The 22,500-nt window shown below is 45.5% G+C and overlaps 2 protein-coding genes and 1 long non-coding RNA gene across 4 annotated transcripts in view; 2 read left to right on the top strand and 1 right to left on the bottom strand.

Annotated features, from left to right (window-relative positions):
- Window positions 1-5,681, top strand: part of tmem71 (transmembrane protein 71) — a 10,012-nt gene extending 4,331 nt beyond the window's left edge. For both annotated transcript variants that reach the window (XM_042071410.1, XM_042071411.1), the window contains exons 5-9: window positions 591-901; window positions 1,116-1,295; window positions 1,408-1,480; window positions 2,294-2,384; window positions 3,078-5,681. In XM_042071410.1, coding sequence (XP_041927344.1) covers window positions 591-901; window positions 1,116-1,295; window positions 1,408-1,480; window positions 2,294-2,384; window positions 3,078-3,101 — 679 coding nt within the window. In that variant the 3' untranslated portion in view covers window positions 3,102-5,681. The remainder of the gene's footprint in view (window positions 1-590; window positions 902-1,115; window positions 1,296-1,407; window positions 1,481-2,293; window positions 2,385-3,077) is intronic.
- A 1,703-nt stretch (window positions 5,682-7,384) lies between these two features.
- LOC121692652 lies at window positions 7,385-10,113 on the top strand. The gene is made up of 2 exons (XR_006025301.1): window positions 7,385-9,062; window positions 9,231-10,113. It is a non-coding gene; the product is annotated as an uncharacterized LOC121692652 (long non-coding RNA).
- Window positions 10,114-16,353: 6,240 nt separating this feature from the next.
- On the bottom strand, window positions 16,354-18,997 carry si:dkey-7l6.3 (zinc finger protein 37). Its single transcript, XM_042071394.1, has 3 exons — window positions 17,887-18,997; window positions 17,682-17,754; window positions 16,354-17,437 (listed from the first exon to the last, which is right to left on the bottom strand). The coding sequence occupies exons 1-3, from the start codon at window positions 18,190-18,192 to the stop codon at window positions 16,461-16,463; spliced, it is 1,356 nt and encodes a 451-aa protein (XP_041927328.1). The 5' UTR covers window positions 18,193-18,997; the 3' UTR covers window positions 16,354-16,460.
- Between the last annotated feature and the right edge of the window lie 3,503 nt (window positions 18,998-22,500).

The following is a 22,500-nucleotide window of genomic DNA, read 5'->3' as shown; positions in this document are numbered from 1 at the left end:
TGTGAGTGTATGTGTGTGTGAACACAGAGAATGTTTGATGGGAGTGGAGAGACTGAAGTCATCCTCTGAAATAACCACCCAGACAGCAGAGCTGGCACTTATGTGTGTGTGTGTGTGTGTGTGTGTGTTTGCCCCTGTGTCTGTGTGTGTGTGTGTGTGCATGTGTGTGTGAGACAGAGAGAGAGAAATAAGGGGACTGTGTGTGTGTTCCTATCCTCTGACACACACACACACACAGGGATATCAGCAGTGACATGGGAAGTTACGTAACAGAAGTGCTTATGGTTTGGCTGTGTGTGTGTGTGTGTGTGTGTGTGTGTGTGTGTGTCTCTGGATATGTATGTGTGTTCATGTGCTCAGTCATGTGAGCTTAGTGTGTGTGTGTGTGTGTGTGTGTTTGTTTGTGTGTTCATGTGCTCAGTCCATGTGAGCTTAGTGTGTGTCCATGTGAGCTTGTAAATTCTTGCTGAGTGACGATGAGAACTTCAGTTTTAATAAGGAACAAACTAGTGAGCTTATGCTTTGGTTGCTAAGACTCCAGTGTTTCTGTGTGTGTGTGTGTGTGTGTGTGTGTGTGTGTGCGCGTGCAGTATATTCCGTCGCAGGCGGCGGGTGAGAAAGTCATTGGCAAGTCTTCTCAGTGACGTCAGCCAATCGTGTCAGTCGTGGCTAGGAGGGGGCGTGTTTGGCTGGACAGACTCCGCCCTCCAGGAAGAGCCGTCCACTGAGGAGTGTAGCCACACACCCCTCCGAGATGGCCACACCTCCTGTGTGTGCAGCCACACCCCCTTTGACCATGGTCACTCCTCCACATACGTCCGCACCCCCCTCAGAAGAGGCCACACCCCCATCCGGCTAAGCCACACCCCAGACAGGGAGTTCCCACACAGCTTCACTTACGGTAAGGGTTGCCATAGAAACCATCACTTATGGTAAGGGTTGCCATAGAAACCATCACTTACGGTAAGGGTTGCCATAGAAACCACCTGTAATGCAACAGCTGGATTTGTTGATTTGATTGATGTTTGTTATTACTGTTCAGATGTGCGATGGTCCTCACTGTGTTTGTGTGTGTGTCTGTGTTTGTGTGTGTCTCTGTGTGTCTGTGTGTGTAGATCCAACAGAGAATGTGTGTCCACCTGATAAGTCGAAGATTTCTCAGGAGGAGGAGTTTACTGAGGAACAGTGTCTGTCACAAGAGCAATTTGGCCAATCAGTGGGTGGATTATTGGAAGTCCTGCCTCCCACAACCTTCATCCATGACAGAAGCCCCACCCCTGTGGACACACCCCCAGGTCAGAGGTGTTGCATCACACCCGCCAATCATGACCAAGAATGGAACACACATTAAGATTTAACACCAGGAACATGTCTCTCTCCTCTTATGTGTGTGTGTGTGTGTTTCAGGCTCTCCGCTGGTGAAAGCCTTCATCCTCCTCCTCCTCCTCATGTTGTGTGTTTGCACAGCTATCTTCTCCAGGTGAGTTTGTGTTGGACTGTGTAGCCTCTTTCTCCAGGTGAGTGTGTGTTGTGTGTGTAACCCCGTTCAGATACACATTGGGATCTGGACATGGTCTAGATGTCACGCGGGTGGCCTGTATGTATGAGCACAACTGTATGCATTATTTGACCTAGAGATCAATAAAGTATCTATCTATCTATCATCACTGGGCCTGACCCTACCTGCCCCCTAGACATCACCCGGTCATTACCCTACCTGCCCCCTAGACATCACTGGGCCTGACCCTACCTGCCCCCTAGACATCACTGGGCCTGACCCTACCTGCCCCCTAGATATCACCCGGTCATTACCCTACCTGCCCCCTGTGGGGCTTTCCAACGAGACTACACACTTGTCTGTACGATCAAGTATGAATATTTAAAAAAATCATGAAATTAAATCAAATTCGCCTTATTCACCCGGCGGCCATTACGAGGCTGAGGGGTACACCTCAAGCCACTCAACTTCCGTGAGTTGTTTTTGGCAGTACGAATAAGTGTTTGTGCAGGAGCAGGAGGACTATAGTGCCAACCTCAACCTCCTCACCCAAACCACCCGGACTATAGTGCCAACCTCAACCTCCTCACCTATCTACTCATGTATGAACGAGAGGGTCATGTTTGAACACTCGAGTCCGCATGAGATCCGGCCCCAATTACCAGGGCATTGTCCAGACGTCATTACAGACGTCATGTTTGAAAGTGACTTGTGTGTGTGTGTGTGTGGTGTGTGTGTGTATGTATGTGTGTGTGTGTGTGTGTTCAGCATATCTGATGATGTTATCTTCTACAGATGGTTGTTGGGAGGTGTTGTCGTGACGATAACCTTTCTCCTGGTGTCGTCATTGCGTAAAGATGTTAGGTGGAGGTGTGCAAAGACAGAGGTGAGTTACCATGGCAACCATAACTTAAAAACTTCCCCTTCAACATTTGTATGAGGTAACCATAGAAACTATCCTGTAAACATAGTGTGTGGTTACCATGGCAACACCACGGTTGTCCCAAAATTCATGCAAGAGAAGAGAATCCCTTCTTTCACTCGAGCTGTGTCAGCGCACAACACGCTGAGCTAACCGGCTAGTAGGCTATCCATTCACATAACACACTGAGCTAGCCGGCTAGTAGGCTACCCAGTCACATAACACACTGAGCTAACCGGCTAGTAGGCTACCCAGTCACATAACACTGAGCTAGCCGGCTAGTAGTCTACCCAGTGGCATAACACTGAGCTAGCCGGCTAGTAGGCTACCCAGTGACATAACACTGAGCTAGCTGGTTAGTAGGCTACCCAGTTACATAACACTGAGTTAGCTGGCTACCCAGTCACATAACACACTGAGCTAGCAGGCTACCCAGTCACATAACACACTGAGCTAGCAGGCTACCCAGTCACATATAAGGCTATATATCCTGCTCACCCTGCCCGCACGACACTGCTACATATTACTACACTACTACATATTATAAGTACTAGTAGAAGTAGAAGTAGATATAAGTATGGACTTCTTTATCTTATTTTTTGTTTTCTAGCTGAACGAGATCATATCTAATTATCATAATTTCTCCTCCTCTTGCAGGACATCACCTCCAGGAATGAATAAAAGCACACACACACCTATCCAGATCATATACACACACACACACGTCCAGATATATCATATACACACACCTGTCCAGATATATCATACATACACACACACACACACACACACACACACCCCTCCAGATGTTTACACACACACATCTGGATGCATAATGTACTCTCCCTTTCTCCCGTATAACCAATGTGAAACCAGCTTTGAGGGTAGTGCTTCTGTAGAGCAGGATGCTATTGAGGGTTGTTCCTGTGTGTGTGTGTGTGTGTGTGCGTGCGTGTGCGTGCGTGCGTGTGGGCATGTGCACATGTGTATGTTTATGAGTGTATTCATGTTCAGAGCGCTTTGCTCTCTACCAGACACACGTCTCACTGCCTGGCACAGAGGAACATGACCAAGGCCGAGGCCAGGAAGAGAAATTGGCACATAACTTTATAACATGCCTTATCAGCATAAGACTTTATGGGGCCTCATGCTAACGTTAATGGCTAACGCTAATGGCTACCACATTGGCTAATGCTGACGTTAATGGCTAATGCTAATGGATAACACGTTGGCTAATGCTAACAGTTAACTTGTGTCAAATTCAGCCTCGCATCGCGCTGGGCTGCTGTATGCTCAGTGTGTGGACAAAAAGAGAGAGACAGCCAATCAGCTGAAGGGAGCTGGTCCTCATCTGGCCCAGCATGCATTGGGATATGAGTGCGACAGCTCGGTGTGACGTGGCGTGCGGTGTCGTGAGGCACTCTGGGAGTTAGCAGCTAGTGGTTAGCGGTCCCGAGGGGACTAAGATGATCGCTACCTGCACCTCTTCTCTCCTCACCAAATATTACAGGAGTTTTGAGACTGAGGAACCATGTAGTATTTTAATCAGAAGATGTTTCTAAATGTTTTAATCAGAAGAAGTTTCTAAATGTTTTAATCAAAAGAATCTTTTTTGTGTTTTTATCAGAGGACTTGCTAATGCTCTATTTACCTGGACTGCTTTAGACTAACGCTATGCTAGGCTAAACATTTCTGAGGAAGTGTTCTAAAAGTGCCATAATAACGCTTTAAATTCTCTTGAATTATATGAAGTGCCTTCGTATAACACACACACACTTGGGAAGTGTGTGGTGTGTGTTTTAGCACAGGGCTAAAATATTTGCCAATTTGAGAAGAGCTATAAGGACTTAACAGGGATGATGTCACTGTGACATCAGTAGCATATGTCATTAAGCTCCATAGAGTGAAGAAGGAAGCCAGAAGCGTGTAGTGTTTAACATTAGCATTTTAACACTTCTTGATTCATAAGAAAAAATCTCTATAAGATGATGAATGGGCTTTTTGCAAATCTGCCGTAGAACACCTAGGGATTACGTTTGGTGAGTAAAGCAAAAATTAGGCGGACTACAGCTTATCACCTGCCTGGTGCAGCAAGTGGGACCGTAGAGTGGTATCCATGGTTACAGTAGAATTTACCTCTCCCCTCGACTTCTCATGTAACTTTACATCACAGCCATAGTGCCTAAAACAGCTGATTTATACCAGAGGATTAAAGCGGAGCTAGGAATCAAGGACCTTTGTTTATATTATCCAACAGCTTGTGGATACCAAACCATCCTGTAATCGACATGTTGACTTAAGCTAACTGTAAATCAGGTAAATCAGGTCTCTAGGCCAAGTATACAGGCGTATACAAGGAATTTGGTCTCTGCATCTATCCCATCCGTGATTTAGTGAACACACAGAGCACACAGTGAGGTGAAGCACAACAGTCATATTGTAACGGGTCTAAGGTCCACATGGAGACATCAAACACGCTGATTTTATTGGTATTACTTTTATGATTTCTCGAAACTCCACTCATTTTCTCATAGGGATTTTTTCTTACAAACGAACGTGCAAAAATGCTAATCGGACGCATACAAAATGACTTCACACTCAATCATATCAATATGGGATGTTATAATGGCATAATTAGCACGTTAATAAAGACTTAAAGATCACAGGTAAATAATGTCGCATGAAGCCTCATAGAAGGGTCATCAGGCATTTCTCTGATTGGTTGTGGGCGTTAGCAAGCAGGAAGGGTAAATAAAAAGTGTTATTGTGAGGGAAGAGATTAGTCAGTAGAGAGAATAATTATAGTGGTAATTATCCATGTGCAGGGGCGGACTGGGACCAAAAATCGGCCCTGGCATATTTGGCCCAAGCGGCCCTCAAATTGGTCGGGCCCACCTAATTAAATACAGAATCTTTGCATTACCCTTGAATATGTATATTTTCAACTGTCATGGAGCACTGAAAGTGATGTAGGCCTTATTGGTTATCACTCTGACTGATCAGAGGTAGCCATGGAGCACATGATCTCCATATTCAAGTAGGCTAACAAGCAATTATCAAAGAAGAATTTCTGCTTGAATTCAAAGTATCATTTCATATTATTCAATAGGCTACATTTAAGCTATACAATGCTTAATTAAAAGCAGCACCAAATGTGCAGCCTATGTGTAAAGAGTTAAATTACCCAGATTGTTGTAGACATTAATGTAATTTATACCAGTTATCACTGTAGGACAACTGAAACACCACAAAATAAACAGGGCTGGAAATATTTTATTCCTGTAGGCTATACTACCTACCTACACTGCTGGTACATTTTGGAACAGTATAGCTACATGAACTAATTATCTTTAGTGTCTTCCAGTTCCAGTAGCCTATCGTATAGGTTACAGCTTAGTTGGCTTGTGCATGACTTTACGTTTTAGCTTACATTTCCGTCAGTCTACAGTCTTTTAGACCAGCGGTCCCCAACCACCGGGCCGCGGGACATTCCTAACCGGGCCGTAGCCTACGACATGAGTTTAAAAAAAATGCATGCGAACTAAACTAAATTTAATTCGCAATAATGTCACGTTTTTACATGGCATAGGTTTGATTGCACGCATGTTTGCATTTTGCAAGGTCTATTTTCTTACGTCTGTCTGTGCCGCCTACAACACTTTTACATATTGCAGCTCACTTCACTTGATCAGTTCTTGGCGAACGGTAGTGTCACACAAAGTTAGCTAAACTGCTAGAATGAGCAACAAAAAACAAGCATCTTTAGCAGGTCACTGGCCAGAGTGTTTGAGTTGCGAGAGCAGAAAAAAAGTCACCGTTAGCTGCACATTTTAGTGATGAGGACTGGGTGTCAAAACTCGCTTACCTGTGTGACATATTCGGGTTGCTTAATGACCTCAACCTGTCACTCCAGGGGAGAATGACGACTGTCTTTAAACTGGCAGATAAAGTCGCTGCATTTAAAGCAAGCTTGATTTGTGGGGACGACGAGTGGACCGGGGTGTATTTGATATGTTCCAAACAGTAGTGGGGGTTTTGGGAGAGACTGAGGCAGGGCCCTTTCTCTCGCAGCTGGTGCGCGATCACCTTGTTGCGCTTTCAAATGAGTTTGAGCGTTACTTCCCATCCTCCAAAGATCCACGGCAAACCAATGAGTGGGTCCGCAACCCATTTGTCAATATCCCGAATAGTCCTAACTTGTCAGCGCAGGAGGAAGAGCAGTTGATCGAAATTGCAAATGACGGTGGTCTTAAGAGTGTGTATAAGGAAATCTCTCTGGCGGGTTTTTGGATTAAAACCAAAGCAGAATATCCCGAGATAGCCGTAAAAGCGCTGAAAACGTTTCCCACCACGTATCTATGCGAGGCCGGGTTTTTCGGCAATGACTGCAACTAAGACCAAATTGCGCAATCGACTGGACATTTCAAACACACTGAGGGTGTCACTGTCTTCCATCACCCCCAGATGGAAGCTTCTTGTTGCAGGGAAACAAGCAGGGCTCCCACTGATTATATTCGTAATGCACGTTTAGTTCCCATGTTTTGTTCCCATATTTTGTTAAGCATGTTCACACTTTAGCTTCAAGTTGTTCAATATTCATAGTTCATATTGTTCAATTTTCACTTCTTCAAGTTCACGTTTTTCACAAGAGATTGTTACCTTCACTGTTCATACATAGCTGGAGCTAGTTCTTTTCAAGTAATGCATGCACAACAAATATGGAACATGGAACAATCGACCCCTATCCCCCACCGCCCCCCCCCCTCAAAAAAACATAGGAATCAAACCGGTCCATGGTACATAAAAGGTTGGGGACCCCTGTTTTAGACACTCGACTGATCCAATAACCACTCACGTCAGGCCCCACCCCTCCCATTTTGGCTCAGAGCCAGGATTCTGTGAGCGCATCAAAAGTTAATCGAAGTTGCCTACACAAAATTGCGGCGGGTGCCTGTAGTGACAATTGTGCAAAATTAACACCAATGTAGAAGCTTCAAAAATACAATATTGCAAGTAGGCTAGCATATGTCAGCAGCATGTTGAAGTTCGTTGAGTTTGAACGAGGAAGTAAGCAAGCATACAGAGCCGAGGGACAATAGGTGCAGGTGGTGGAGAGTGCTCGCCCTATTGAGGCTACATGATAAGAACTCACTCACTGGTGGAGCAGGTAGGCTATGTGTGACATGCCATGCTGACGATGATGATTATAATGACTTATTAATTGCGATAATGTACTGATATGGTAATGCTAACATAGTAAGGCCGTGCTGTGATTACATATATAGCCTATTCTATCGGTCCAAAAGGTGCGTCGGCCCACCGGGAAAATGCCCGGTATGCCAGATGGCCAGTCCGCCCATGTCCATGTGTGCATATTTGTGTGTATTGGATAAGTAGCTGTTGAATCCGACCCTGTTCCAGCGGAGTTTCAGGGACAAATATTTGAAGCATTTCTTTATAAATTAATATTTAAAAACACACAGTAATAATATTAATTGTAGGCATTTAACATTAATCACAATCATAACTTTTTTTGGGCACAATGTCCCGGATTTCCACAAATCAAATGTGGCAACACTATATGTTGTCTCAAGCCAGTTGGTATTTTACTAACTCTTAGCAAATATGGAATAGATTCACTCTCAGTGGCCTGCGGTATGATCTGTGGCTTTGCGTGATATTTTGTGAGTACATGAGCTCTTTGAGGCATGTTAGCAGTGCTAGCTGTTAGACATGCTAATGGTAGCCATGGCTACATGCCAGTGGAATGGCATACTAGTGCTAAGTGTGGCTCCGTCAGGTTTGCATCAGTGTTAGCAGTGGCTGGATCTGTGTGGTGCGTTAGCAGTAGCTTTGATCACGCTAGCATTAATGGAGTGAGCTGTAGCTAACTGTGACAGTGCCTTAGCATGTATAGTCCTAATGGTAAACGCTATGTGTAGTGTGACAGTGGCCCTCTCATGACACTTACTGAACGATCAGACAGGACGCAGTTTTTGCAGTGAGGTGCCTTTGTATGTTGTGTTTTGTATGGGCAGTAAGCGTTTTGTGTTTTTTGCGCCTTGTGTTTTTTGCGCCTGCTGCACTTTGCGTTTCTGTGGAGGCGCCCTATGCGCCTTGAATTAAACCAAAATTCAACTCGAAGCAGTAAAGCGCCCGCATTTTTATGAAAACATAGTGCACCTCGCATTTTATAAGCGGCAAAGCGTGTCCTGTCTGATCGTTCCCTAACTTTGGCTAAGGCTGGCTCACGCCAGACGCTCTGCCACATGCACTGCAGCCTCGTAAGGCTAGTCGGGCTAATCAGACTTGTTGTTAAAGTGACTTGATCCTAATCAGGCTAATCAGACTCAAAGTGACTTGATCCTAATCCAATTGCAAGTAATAGTGTATCACTTGTAATCTGACTATTCTAAGAGCTATAATACCATTGTGTTAAAGTTATATATGTGTGTTAAAGATCTGCCACAAAGTAATATTGTGTTAAAACTCTATTTGTGGTTGTTACGAGTGGGGTGGGAATTGAGTTTTAATGTCTGTAGTGCTAGAGGGGTCATTATGGGATGGATGTCATCATATTGTATCACCAGGGGCTTTGTAAGGTCTGCCTGTTATCATTTGTCCAGCAGGGGGCGTTGTAAGGTCTACCTGTTATCATTTGGCCATGGGGGATGTTATAAGGCAAGGCCTATCTATTATTGTCCACCAGGGGTGTCTTACGGCCGACCTGTTAGCATTTGTCCTTGGGGGGGGGGGGGGGGGGGGGGTATAAGGCCTACTAGTTTCATTTCTCCATGGATGGCTTGTAAGGCCTATCTGTTATTGTCCAGCAGGTGGCGCTATAAGGCCTGTCTGTTTTGTCATGTTAGTTGCATGTATACCACACAGCATGGGCAGTGTCATGGGGTGGAGGCATGTTGGGGAATGTGCTTACTGGTGATGATTCTTGTCCAGTTCCCAATGCCATCTATGTTTCCGATTGGCTGAATAATGTATTGCTTTCTGATTGGCTGAATAGATTGTTGAGTTCCATTGTTGAGCAGTTCTGGCTGGACCTCAGAGACACCCCACGGGTGTGTTCTAATGCCCAGATACCCCACGGGTGTATTCTAATGCCCCAGATACCCCACGGGTGTATTCTAAAGCCCCAGATACCCCACGGGTGTATTCTAATGCCCTGTACGCCCCTGCTGTGTGGTGAGCACTGAGAGTGGACGCTTAAAGCCGATGGCCGAGTCGCTCCTCTCCTATCCAGTGATGTGTGAAGTGAAGTGGACCCACTGGACAGTGATGTGTGGAGTGGTCCCACTGGACGAGTGAGCAAGCAAACTGAACACTGAAATAGTTTCAGATGCATTTAAACAGAGAACCTGTGATTGGCAGCATTTAAGCAGAGGCACCTCCCTTCGGATGAGATACAATCTAATTGGACAATCTTGTGATTATTATTAAAATTGTGGCCATATAGATAGATAGATATATAGATACTTTATTGATCCCCAAGGGGAAATGCAAGAATATGATTGGACGACTCCAGCAGCCACTTTAAGCTTTCAGCTCTCCGTGTGTTTTTGAATTGTTTTGTGGAAGACCATTCGACTCGCAGACGATACACTCTTGTTTATCTTTTTGGAGGTTGACTCTGTCAGTGCCAGATTGAATCTGTCTGAAAAATAAAGCCTTTTACACCAACTGTTTGTGTGTGTGTTAAATTAATTATGTGTATGTGAGTGTGAGAGAGAGAGAGAGTGAAATTAACTGAGGGTGGATGTGTGGGGTTTTGCTGCCACCTGCTGTATGACTACTGAGTTGCACATTAACGTCTCCATGTGTGACACACACTCACAATCATGTTGTGTAATACACATTCAGTCATGTCATGTAACACACACTCTCAGTCATGTCATGTAACACACACTCTCAGTCATGTCATGTGTAGCACACACTCAGTCATGTCATGTTTGTCCTCCTTTGGCACGACGCTTCAGGTGGTAGTTAAGGCAGAGGCATTAAGTCATACACTCTCTACTTTTAAACACATAACACATTTGAAGTTTCTTTACATTTTAAATAATTCTTTAAATGCAATAATATGGTATACAATAGTGAAGTTTATTTTCACTAGTTTAGTTTTTCAATAGTTAATAGTTGGGGGCCAAGCAGCGAAGCTGCGAGGACCTCATTGTGTTTCTACGTTTTCCTATTATTATTATATGCAATGGGAGTCTATGGCAGCCCATAGAACCGTCTGGTAAAAAGTTGGGAAATTTGGCACACTGATTGGGGACGGTCCCATGATTCATGTCACCAAATTTCATGTCGGCAACTCGAACCCTCTAGCGCCACCAACAGGCCAAAGTTGGAAGTGTGTTCACTCACGTAACTTTTGACCCGTAGGTCCGATTTTCAAACGTCAGGTATCGTTGGAATCCTTGGACCAAGCCGAGTTCAACGCACCCTATGATGTCATTTTCCCATGATGGATTTTCCGCCATTTTGGATTTCATCAAAAACACTTAAAATGTATCAGGGGTCACATACTTTCTCTGATTCCCACCAAATTTTACACAGATCATCTTCAGACCAAGCCTCACAAAAGTTATCACTTTCTTTTCGTCTTCGGAAGTATTACCATTCGCCCGTAACAGCCAATCAAAATTTGCGGTGAAGCCGCCAAACAGGAAGTGAGCTCATATCTCAGCATCCGTAGCATCTATCAAAACCAATTGGTGAGAAAACTAAGTACATTGACTCCTGACCTAATTGGGAGAACACACAACCAATCTGGTAACCTTTGACCGCTAGGGGGCGCTGTAATTAGCAAAACCTTTTTTTGCCAGTAGCTGCTGAAGTGTATTATTCTGCCATGGAAGTCTATGGCAGCCCATAGAACCGTCTGGTAAAAAGTTGTGAAGTTTGGCACACTGATTAGAGACAGTCCTGTGATAAATTTCATCAAGTTTTAAGTCGGCACCTCATACACTCTAGCACCACCAACAGGTCAAAGTCGGATGTGCGTTCACACACCTAACCTTTGACCTGTCGCTCTGAGTTTTCAAAAACCAGGTGTTGTTGGTGTCCTTGGACTAAGCTGAGTTCAATGCACCCTATGATGTCAATTTCCGCCATGATGGATTTTCCGCTATATTGAATTTTATCAAAAACACTTAAAAGTTTTCATAGGTCACAAATTTTGTCCGATTGACTCCAAACTTGATGCACATCATCTTCAGAGCATGTCTCACAAATGCATTGCTTTTTGTCTTTCGAACTAAAACCATTTGGCCATAATAGCCAATCGAAATTTGAGGCGAAGCCGCCAAACAGGAAGTGAGCTCATATCTCAGCAACCCATTCATCTATCATAACCAAACTTAGTCCATGGTCTCAGGACCCAATCAGGGGGACGCTCAAGAAAGCTGGTGACCTTTGACCTCTAGGGGGCGCTGTAATTAAGAAACATGCCTTTTGGCCTGTAGCAGCAGTTGTGCTTAGAATTAAAATGCACTAGTGGTGTCTGCTAATACTGTTGGAGGTTCTTAGGCCGACCCAAGCCAACTTGTGATGTCATCATAATTGATTCGGCCGCCATATTGGATTTAATCAAAAACATGTACAAGTTTTCACAGGTCACAAATTTCAGTGGATCCTCACCAAAATTGGCATAGACCATCTTCAGACAATGCCTTATCATTGCTTTGCTTTCTGGAACAATTGACAGAAGCATTCGGCTGTAATCGCCAATCGAAATTTGCGGCGAAGCCGCCAAACAGGAAGTGAACTCATATCTCAGCAACCCTGCCATGTATCATAACCAAACTTACTACATAGATTCATGCCCCCATTAGGAGGACGCTCAAAAAATGTGTTGACCTTTGACCTGTAGTGGGTGCTGCGATTAGCAATATTGCATTTTGATCTGTAGTTGCTGATGTGCTGATGTGATCTTTTATTTTTGGATGTGAAACTGATGACAACATGTTCCATCCAGTTCATTCTAATGCGTGCGTGCAAGGGCAGGGCAGGGCAGGACGGGGTGGGACGGGCAGGGGTGATTAGGTGGGGGGGGGCTGGCTGGCGGAGGCGGCGGCAATACTCAGCCCTGATTCAGCCCTACAAAGTCAGTTATGTTTGATGTGACACTTGTTGAAAGTGTTGATCGCGAGTGTCTGCTGAGTTCTATCTTGTCGCCGTGGTTACTCCGGCCTATTCTGCTTGGCCCCCTCATTGCTGCTTGCAGCTATTTTTATTATATGCAATGGGAGTCTATGGCAGCCCATAGAACCGTATGGTAAAAAGTTGGGAAATTTGGCACACTGATTGGGGACGGTCCCATGATTCATGTCACCAAGTTTCATGTCGGCAACTCGAACCCTCTAGCACCACCAACAGGCCAAAGTTGGACGTGCGTTCATGCACGTAACTTTTGACCTGTTGGTCCAATTTTCAAAAGTCAGGTATTGTTGGAATCCTTGGACCAAGCCGAGTTCAACGTATCCTATGACGTCATTTTCCGCCATGATGGATTTTCCGCCATTTTGGATTTCATCAAAAACACTTAAAATGTATCAGGGGTCACATACTTTCTCTGATTCCCACCAAATTTGACACAGATCATCTTCAGACCAAGCCTCACAAAAGTTATCACTTTTTGTCTTCAGAAGTATTACCGTTCGCCCGTAAAAGCCAATCAAAATTTGCGGCGAAGCCGCCAAACAGGAAGTGAGCTCATATCTCAGCAACCCTTGCATGTATCAAAACCAAACTTGGTACATTGACTCATGACCCCATCAGGAGGACCCTCAAGAAATTTGGTGACCTTTGACCTCTAGGGGGCGCTGTAATTCACAAACATGCCTTTTGGCCTGTAGCTGCTGCTGTGCTTAGAATTAATTTGTACTAGTGGTGTCTGGTAAGGTCTGTGAAAGGTCCTTAGGTCAACTGAGGGCAACTTGTCACATCAATATAATTTATTCGGCCGCCATATTTGATTTGATCAAAAACTCCAACAATTTCGCACAGGTCACAAATTTCATCTGATCTTCACCAAAATTGGCACAGACCATCTTCAGACCATGCCTTGTCACTTCATTTATTTCTGTAACAATTGATAGAAGCGTTCGCCCGTCACATCCAATCGAAATTTGTGGCGAAGCCGCCAAACAGGAAGTGAGCTCATATCTCAGCAATTGTTACATGTATCAAAACCAAACTTGGTACATGGCCATAGGTCTGATTGCAGCATTGAGCTAACAGCATTTCGTTGCCATGGTTACTCCGGCCTATCTGCTTGGCCCCCTCATTGCTGCTTGCAGCTACATTTAATCATTATTATTTAATGATTACTTATTACTTATTATTTACTGGAATAATTCAAGCTCTGGTGATGATTCTCCGTTATAAAATGCTCCGTGGTCACGGGGAAGTTGGAAACTACACCGTCAGCTGACATTCACCACAGAGCTAGATTTTTACATCAATAAACAGTAAATAAACTACTCATAATTGAGTTATCCTATTTTGTACACTGCAGTGAAAATGTTTTACATTTTTAGAATTTTCATTCCGAAAATAAATAACAATTTAAAGTGCATTGCTTCCATTATAACGGAGGCAAAGGTAGCAGTATTATATAGTGTTATAGTATTATATATATTATACATGCTATAGTAAGAATGTGAGGTAATGTTGATGTTGGAAGTAAGGAACTCGGGTCAATTGCTCTGTAGCTAGCTTAGCCACTTTTTAGAGTTCTGTAGCTAGCTTAGCCACTTTTTAGAGTTCTGTAGCTAGCTTAGCCACTTTTTAGAGTTTAATACGGTTTTAAACTCGCGTTAGACGAATACGTCACGTGACTTCTCATTCCCCACTGCTGTGTCATCAGCGCCTCTGGTTTGATCTGCTACAGCGTTTTACCCATAGTGTTTTACCCATAGCGTCTTACCCATAGCGTTTTACCCATAGCGTCTTACCCATAGCGTTTAACCCATTTACCCAGTTTAATTAGTTGGATGTGGTCACGTGCCATCCACACACACACATACACACACACCAGTGAAGCGCTTGTTCAAAGACACCAGTGCAGTCTTTTTTCTACAGCCTTTAGTTTTATTCCACAAAGTTATTCCACTTTTGTTTTCCATGGTACAGATGAATTAGTTGGCTCTCTGCCCTTCATGTCACGCCTTACACACACACACACACTCATATTCACTGCTCTTCTGCATGTTATGTTAAATTCCACACTTTTCTTCTGTGTTTTTATGTATACATAGGAGTTCTCTACAACACCGTGGGCGTCTTACAGGCTTAACGTCTGTGTGTGTCTGAGTCAGATCTGCAGGTGTGTGTGTGTGTGTGAGTCAGATCTGCAGGTGTGTGTGTGTGTGTGTGTGTGTGCTCGATGGTGTTTTAAGCCCCCAATGTTGCCTTTCAGGCAGCACTGCCACCGCTGACTTAAAGGCACCTAATCCTAACCCCAACCCTAACCCTAGTGTCTTCCAGGCAGCACTGCCTTGAAGACAACGTTGGGGGCATAAAACCCCAAGAAACGTGTGTGTGTGTGTGTGTCTGAGTCAGATCTGCAGTGATCAGAGAGGAAGAGGAAGAGGAAGAGGAGGCCTTTAGAGTCCCCTAGTGATCCGAGATGTGGATGTGTAGGTACTGTGTGTGTGTGTGTGTGTGTTATAGGGGTGTAACGGTTCATGTATTCGTATTGAACTGAAACGGTACGGGTGTCACGGTTCGGTGCATGAATTTACACGGAGAATACACGGTATAAAAATACATAAAACTTGTGTGCGGATTAATTAATGTCATGCGCAATTACTGTTAAGTACGAGAGTTACTAGAGTTCTTTAGCGACACCTAACGCTAATCTGTAGCCTCGCCTTAGCTCTGAAGCTCTGATTGGCGCCTATGTTATTTTTTTGTAAGGTCGTCGGTCAGAGATAGCAGCACTAGCTACTAAGCGAGTGGTGACGACCCACAAGAGTTAGAGGATCCGCTGTTCTCTTTAAGATCGCAAGTTTAAGAACTTCAGTTACAGTAGTACAGGCGAGAAAGTGGTGGATAAGATGAAACTGTGTGATCGCCGTTGTTCAGCAGTTGTTGGGTTTGTGAGTGGAAATATCGAACATGCTACACATATTCGAAGCCATCACCCAGATGATGTAGGCTACCAATCACTGAAACGAGAAAAAAAAAAAAAACTTCCCCTGCGCTTCACCTGCCTTTGGATAGGCTACACATACAAATAGGGCCAAAACCTATGGCTTAAATTAAACGATTTCGGAATGACAGAAAGCTATGTAAATCGCGTGGTAATTACCTTTATGTTAGGGTAACTTGTAACTTCTCACATGAGGAGCTGGTAGTGTTAACTGCATAGACAGTAAAAGAAAGTGTCAATGCTAACCAGGCTAATAAACAAACCATGCTACGGTGAGTTAACGTCGAAGGGCAGTCACGTGACTTCTAGTTGTAGTCTGTTTATGAAATGAAAGGAGCAATTAGTTTTTTTTAAAAGAAGGCAAAATAGTGTGATATTTTCACAGTTAGTAGATTATTACTGTACACACACTGAAAAATATTGAGGCAAATTGTAGACCGTTCCATATACAACTAAACACGGATGTCTTGCTTAAGTGGATTTTTAAATTTCATTATTCTATGTAATTTGCACTTTCAGAAACAAGAGATGCTGTAGGCCTATTTTCAGTTTTATAGCTGATTGTCTTATTTTGTTTACAAGTTACAGATGGAGTCTGGGTACTTATTGTACTGTTTAGCCTACATCTTACACACTTCAGGCTGTTGCAGATAGCTCAGGGAAGAGACTGTATGACACTAGGTGGTACAGCCTGAGACATGCACAATAAAAAAAAAAATGCTTTCTGCATTTTTATTTTGCTTTTCCCTCCATTGTACCGAACTCGTACCGAACCGTGATGTCCGAACCGAGGTATGAACCCAACCGTCACTTCTGTGTACCGTTACACCCCTAGTGTGTTATGTGTGTGTGTGTTATGTGTGTGTGTGTTATGTGTGTTGCTGCTCGGGGTGGTGCTTCCTCATGTGTATGCGCAGGTACTGTTTCCCGGCGAAGCGCTTGGAGCAGTGCGCGCAGGGGTGGGGCCGCTCGCCCGTGTGGACGGTCTGGTGGGCGGTCAGGTGACCCGACTGTGTGAAGCGTTTGCCGCACTGCCCGCAGCGGAACGGTCGCTCGCCCGTGTGGATGCGCGTGTGTGTGTCCAGACTCTGTGCTGTCGTGAAGCTCTTACCACAGAACGCGCAGATGAAGCTACGCTTGCACCCACCGCCTCCCGAGCGTGTGTGTGTGAGCGCCTGACCGTGTGTGTGTGCGCGGGGAAGCAGGCTGAAGAGGGCAGAGTGTGTGTGTGAGAGGCCGCCGGAGGAGGGTAGGCCGTGTGTGTGTGAGAGGGCCGTGTGTGTGTGTGAGAGGGCCGTGTGTGTGTGTGAGAGGGTGTGTGTGTGTGTGTGCGTGAGGGCGGGTCGTGCGTTGGCCGAGCGTGAGCGCCAGTCCGCCACCAGCTCACACACTCCGGCCACCGCGCCCTCACGCTTCACACACACTCTGTCCAGGAAGGACAGCGCCTGGGCGTGTGTGTCCAGCTGTGCGTCCACCTGCGGGTCAGAAGGAGTGTGTTGTATGTCCGAGAAGGCATCCGACTGGGTGTGTGTGTCCGAGTCTGTGTGTGCGTCGGAGTGTGTGTGTGCGTCGGAGTGTGTGTGTGAGTCCAGAGTGTCGGCCAGTGTATTCTCCTCATCACTCTCTAGCAGAATGGCCGAGGACAGTTCTAGAGCAGAGTGGGTGAGTGTGTGTGTGTCCAGGCTGTCTGCACGGGTGTGTGCGTGTGTGTCCAGGCTGTCTGCATGGGTGTGTGTGTGTGTGGCACTCAGAGCTCTCTGAGTTGCCATGTCAGTGGGCACCTCCTCCACGTCTTCACCCAAAGAATCCTGGGTAACATCAACCCCTTCTCCATGTTCGCCTGCACCTGCACACACACACACACACACACACAAATAAATACACAAATAAAGACACACACATGCAGGCTTAATCTGTGTGTCTGTATGTGCATGTGTCACTGTTGTATGATGGGTATTTGTTTGTATGTATTTGATGTGTCTATGGTGTATGAACTCTGGTCTGGGACAATGTGTGTTCTGTGATTAATTACCATACCTGTTCCACAAGTGTGTGTGTGTGTGTCTGTGTTTTGTAGTGAATTAACACACCTGTTCCATGCAGTTCCGGTTCTTCCTGTTTAACCTGTATAGTGATTGGCTGGCTCTCTTCCACGTCACGTGACTGAAAGAAGCATCCACAACCAATCAATATCATTCACAACCTAATGGTCCAAGCATAAAGTTGAAACAAATGGACAGCCTCTCTGAGAGTGTTTGTGTGTTAGTGTAGTTTTTAGCTGTGGGAGTTTCATACCATACACTCTTCCACCATCACTAGCTTCCCGCGCGTCTCGCGCCCCAGCCCATCAAGGCCACGAGTGTCACGCGCAGCGACGGTTTTCTCTGTCGCTGGTCCTCCACCGGCGCCGCGCGCGATGATGCTCTCAATCAGCTGCAGCTTTTGCCGCAGCTCCTCGTTCTCCTTCTGGTGGCGCGAGATCTCTAAGTGCAGTACAGCATAACCGTCATCCACGAGCTCGCATATCTCCGCCACAGCCGCGCGAGTCAGCGTCTCCATGATACTCGTGAGCTGTGAGTGGAACGTTCGGTAATTCGCCATTCTCTCTTCACCCGCAGCGAGACTCGCGAGCCAAGGCAGGATCCCGTGAGATCAACGGACAAGGTTTCAAGATGTCACGTAGTCGAATTATAACCTTCACTATTATTTGGATTCCGTGAAGTCTAGCCTCTGGATCACACCTGTCTCTGGAATAAACGTGATCGCGACAGTGGCTTCGCTCAATGTTATTGTTTTTTTGTATTTCCGGTTTGTAATGCTATAGGAAGAATGTAGCCAAAATAAGAGTCTCTTGTGCCATCGTGTGCTTGCGGGTGGTATAGGCTACTATACACCGTGTTTTGGGGTTGTCCAGGCAGGATAATGACTCCGAGAGTGGCAGAGGTTTCTAGTTTCAGACTTTGCCTCTCTCTGTACATCCCCTAAACAGAACATCTCTGTGTGGGAATGTATTATTACATCTAGAGATACACATTATTTGAGATTAACATCTCCAGAATCACCCAGCCAAGTTGCAGCTTGTGATCTGACCAGAGATTTGGACAGAGATGGGAGTCAGGAAGTTCGTAATCTGGGGCAGATCTCACTGTTGCTGTAACCAATTAACTCTAAGGCTTGTTCTCCTGCCCTGGTCTAAAAGATGCCGTAATATCTCACTGGACACACACACCTCCATCAGCCCTAAGGAAGCCATTCATGAACATGCACACAGACAGGTGAAATGAATGCTGTTGTATTAAACTGGCTGTGCTTTAGTTTACTTCACACATGCATGCACGCCCAAATTAGCTGGGGGTGTAATTATGCTTCATGTCCCCATGGTTACCTACACACACACACACAACACACACAGGGTGTATTTCTTAATTTCTTTCGTTTATTGATACATCATATGTAAACAAACACATCCCCTCCCCCACCCCTCAACCCCTTAGAGGTGTCATGGCAACGACATGGTAAACTAAAATTAGGTCTACAGTGATGGGACTACCATCTCCCGTCAGCCCCCCTCCCCCTCCCCAACACACACACTCATTCCCCCTTCCCAACACACACATACACACTCACTCCCCTCCCCGACTGTTTATTTCTTGCTCCTGCCCAACATACACACACACACACACACCCTCTCCAATACACACACACATTCCCCTCCTTAACACACACACACACACACATTCCCCTCTACAATACACACACACACACACACAAATTCCCCTCCTAAACACACACACACATTCCCCTCCTCAACACATACACACATTCCCCTCTCTGTGGACCCAGTGGTTCTCTGAGGAGAGAACAAGGAGTCTTGATGAGCAGGAGGAGGAGCAGTGAGGAGCAGGAATAGTGACTTTCACTCAGGATGGGAGAGCAGGGTTAAGGTGAAGTCAGGTCACTTCCCTCAGCCTCCGTGTTACGGTGAAGCCAGGTCACTTCCCTCCAGTCTTGTAACTAACTAGCTAACTCCGCCACTTTCTAACCAGCTATCCAGGCTAACTGAGCGTCTTGCTAACCAGCAAGCCAGGCGAACTGAGTGTTTTGCTAACTAGCAAGCCAGGCTAACTCAGCCTGATGATCAAAGCGAACTCTTACTTGCTAACCAAGCTAAGCTAGCCTGATTACCTCAGCCATTCGCTAACCAAACAGATCAGGCTAATGAGCAGAAAGAGCCCCAAGGCCCCCTTCAGAATGACACGGCAGAGGAAGGAACAGTTCATACAGAAATACTCCATGTAAATGCACCAATGGACACTTTTCGTAGTTCAATAGTTGGCATGGGGTCAGTGGTTTGTTTCAAAGGTCCTCACCATGGCAACAACCTCCATCAGATCTCCTTCAGATGGCAGTGGTCTGTCTAGTGACAACGATGGCAAGTTACAGCACTACGGCTGCAAGCGAGTATTTGTGTGTGTGTGTGTATATATGTGTGTGTGTATCCCTGGCCAAAGGGCAAAATAATACATGAATCTGCCAGAATTGCACAGGTGGACTTGTCCTGTGCTGAGAGTGAGAGATCAGGTAAACAGAGCAGGTTGCATAGTGGTGGTGTTGGGCCATCAACGAACACACACCACTCACCACCAGAGAATGTGGGTGTGTGTGTCTGAGTATGTGTGTGGGTGTGTGAGAGATTAGGTGTGTGTGTGTAAGTGCATGTGTGCGAGAGGGTATGTGTGTGTGCGTATGTGCATGTGTGTGCGTGTGAGAGTGTATGTGCATGTACATGTGGCCACCTAGCACCCTTGTATACTTGTGTGGTGCCAACACTCCTGGAGTTTCTCTCACGCACACATACACACACCTTTGTATACTTGTGTGGGGCCAACACTCCTGGAACAGTTTCTTTCTTTCACACACACATACACACACCTTTGTATACTTGTGTGGTGCCAACACTCCTGGAACAGTTTCTTTCTTTCACACACACATACACACACCCTTGTATACTTGTGTGGGGCCAACACTCCTGGAACAGTTTCTTTCTTTCACACACACATACACACACCCTTGTATACTTGTGTGGGGCCAACACTCCTGGAACAGTTTCTTTCTTTCACACACACATACACACACACACACACACCCTTGTATACTTGTGTGGGGCCAACACTCCTGGAACAGTTACACACACACACACACACTTGTGTGGTGCCAACACTCGTGGAGTTTTACACACACACACCCTCGTATACTTGTGTGGTGCCAACACTCGTGGAGTTTTACACACACACACACACACACCCTCGTATACTTGTGTGGTGCCAACACTCGTGGAGTTTTACACACACACACACACACCCTCGTATACTTGTGTGGTGCCAACACTCCTGGAACAGTTTCTTTCTTTCACACACACATACACACACACACACCCTCGTATACTTGTGTGGTGCCAACACTCGTGGAGTTTTACACACACACACACACACACCCTCGTATACTTGTGTGGTGCCAACACTCGTGGAGTTTTACACACACACACACACACACCCTCGTATACTTGTGTGGTGCCAACACTCGTGGAGTTTTACACACACACACACACACACACCCTCGTATACTTGTGTGGTGCCAACACTCGTGGAACAGTTTCATGGGAAGAAAGAGAAGAGCAGCTGGCAGCTGAGGTATTTAGTCCAGTGTGTGTGTGTGTGTGTGTGTGTGTGTGTGTGTGTGTGAGTGAGTGTGTGTGAGTGAGTGTGAGTGTGAGTGTGTGTGTGTGTGTGTGTGTGTGTGAGTGAGTGAGTGAGTGTGTGTGTGTGTGTGAGTGTGTGTGTGTGTGTGAGAGTGAGGTGTAATGTGTGTGAGGTGTAATGCGCGTGTGTGTTTATGTGTGTATGTTTCTGAGTGCGTGTGTGTGTGCGCACGAGTGTGTGTGTGTGTGTGTGTGTGTGTGTGTGTGAGTGAGTGAGTATGAGCGTGTGTGCGTGTTTATGTGTGTTTGTGCGCACATGAGTGTGTGTGACTGAGCATTAGTGGGTGACAATCAGATGGGTGTGTTGTGTGTGTACTGGTTGGTTGGTGTTCGTATCAGATGTGTGTCTTGTGTGTAGAGTGTGACAATTTTTCGGGACTCGCGCGGGTCACGGTATTCCCGCGGGAGTCCTGTGGTACGGGAGTCAACTTCACTGTTGCTAACGTGATGGGATAGAGCAGAAATGAACGGGAGCGGACGGGAGGGGAGCGGAGCCGTACAAAGCAGCTGCCCTGTTCACAAGCCAACCAGTCAGCGTCAGCGACTACAAGGAAAACTGAAGGTGTTTTCTATTGCCATATCAACGTGAGCTAATCGCTAACGTTATCTGAGATGCTATTTTTTGTAACGGCAGGAATAAACACACATTGTAACTAAGGATGCAAGATATATCGGCGGCCGATATATTATTATTAGATAATAATTAAAAAAATGAAAATATTATTATCGGTCCGATAACAGAATTCTGGCCGATAATTTGCGCCAATATTTTTTAAAGTCCTAATTTAGGCCTACGTAAGGTCCGTCTGGCTACACTGAGCTACTTGAGCTTGGTTGGCTATACTTTTTCCTCAATATAATGTCAGCAGTGTGAATGTATTTCACCACTCTAACAAAATCTGTGGATATGCGTTCATTTGGGAATCTGTGCATCTCAAAATCCTCTCGTGAATGATCCGCCATTTAACCTTAACAGAGCGGAGCTCAGCCCTATCTAGAGTCGTCTTGTGCTGGTGTGTTTGCACTTTACAGCGCTGGTCGGGGAAACAAATAAACAAACTCGTTAGTGGGACGAGTACATAAGTAGGCCTAGTTCTAAGTTGTGTTTTAGTATTATATTTGCATTACTTTAGCTTGGGTTTTGTATTATT

Source organism: Alosa sapidissima, chromosome 19, assembly GCF_018492685.1.
Source record: "Alosa sapidissima isolate fAloSap1 chromosome 19, fAloSap1.pri, whole genome shotgun sequence".
NCBI lineage: Eukaryota > Metazoa > Chordata > Actinopteri > Clupeiformes > Clupeidae > Alosa > Alosa sapidissima.
This window is presented reverse-complemented; position numbering and strand designations above follow the sequence as displayed.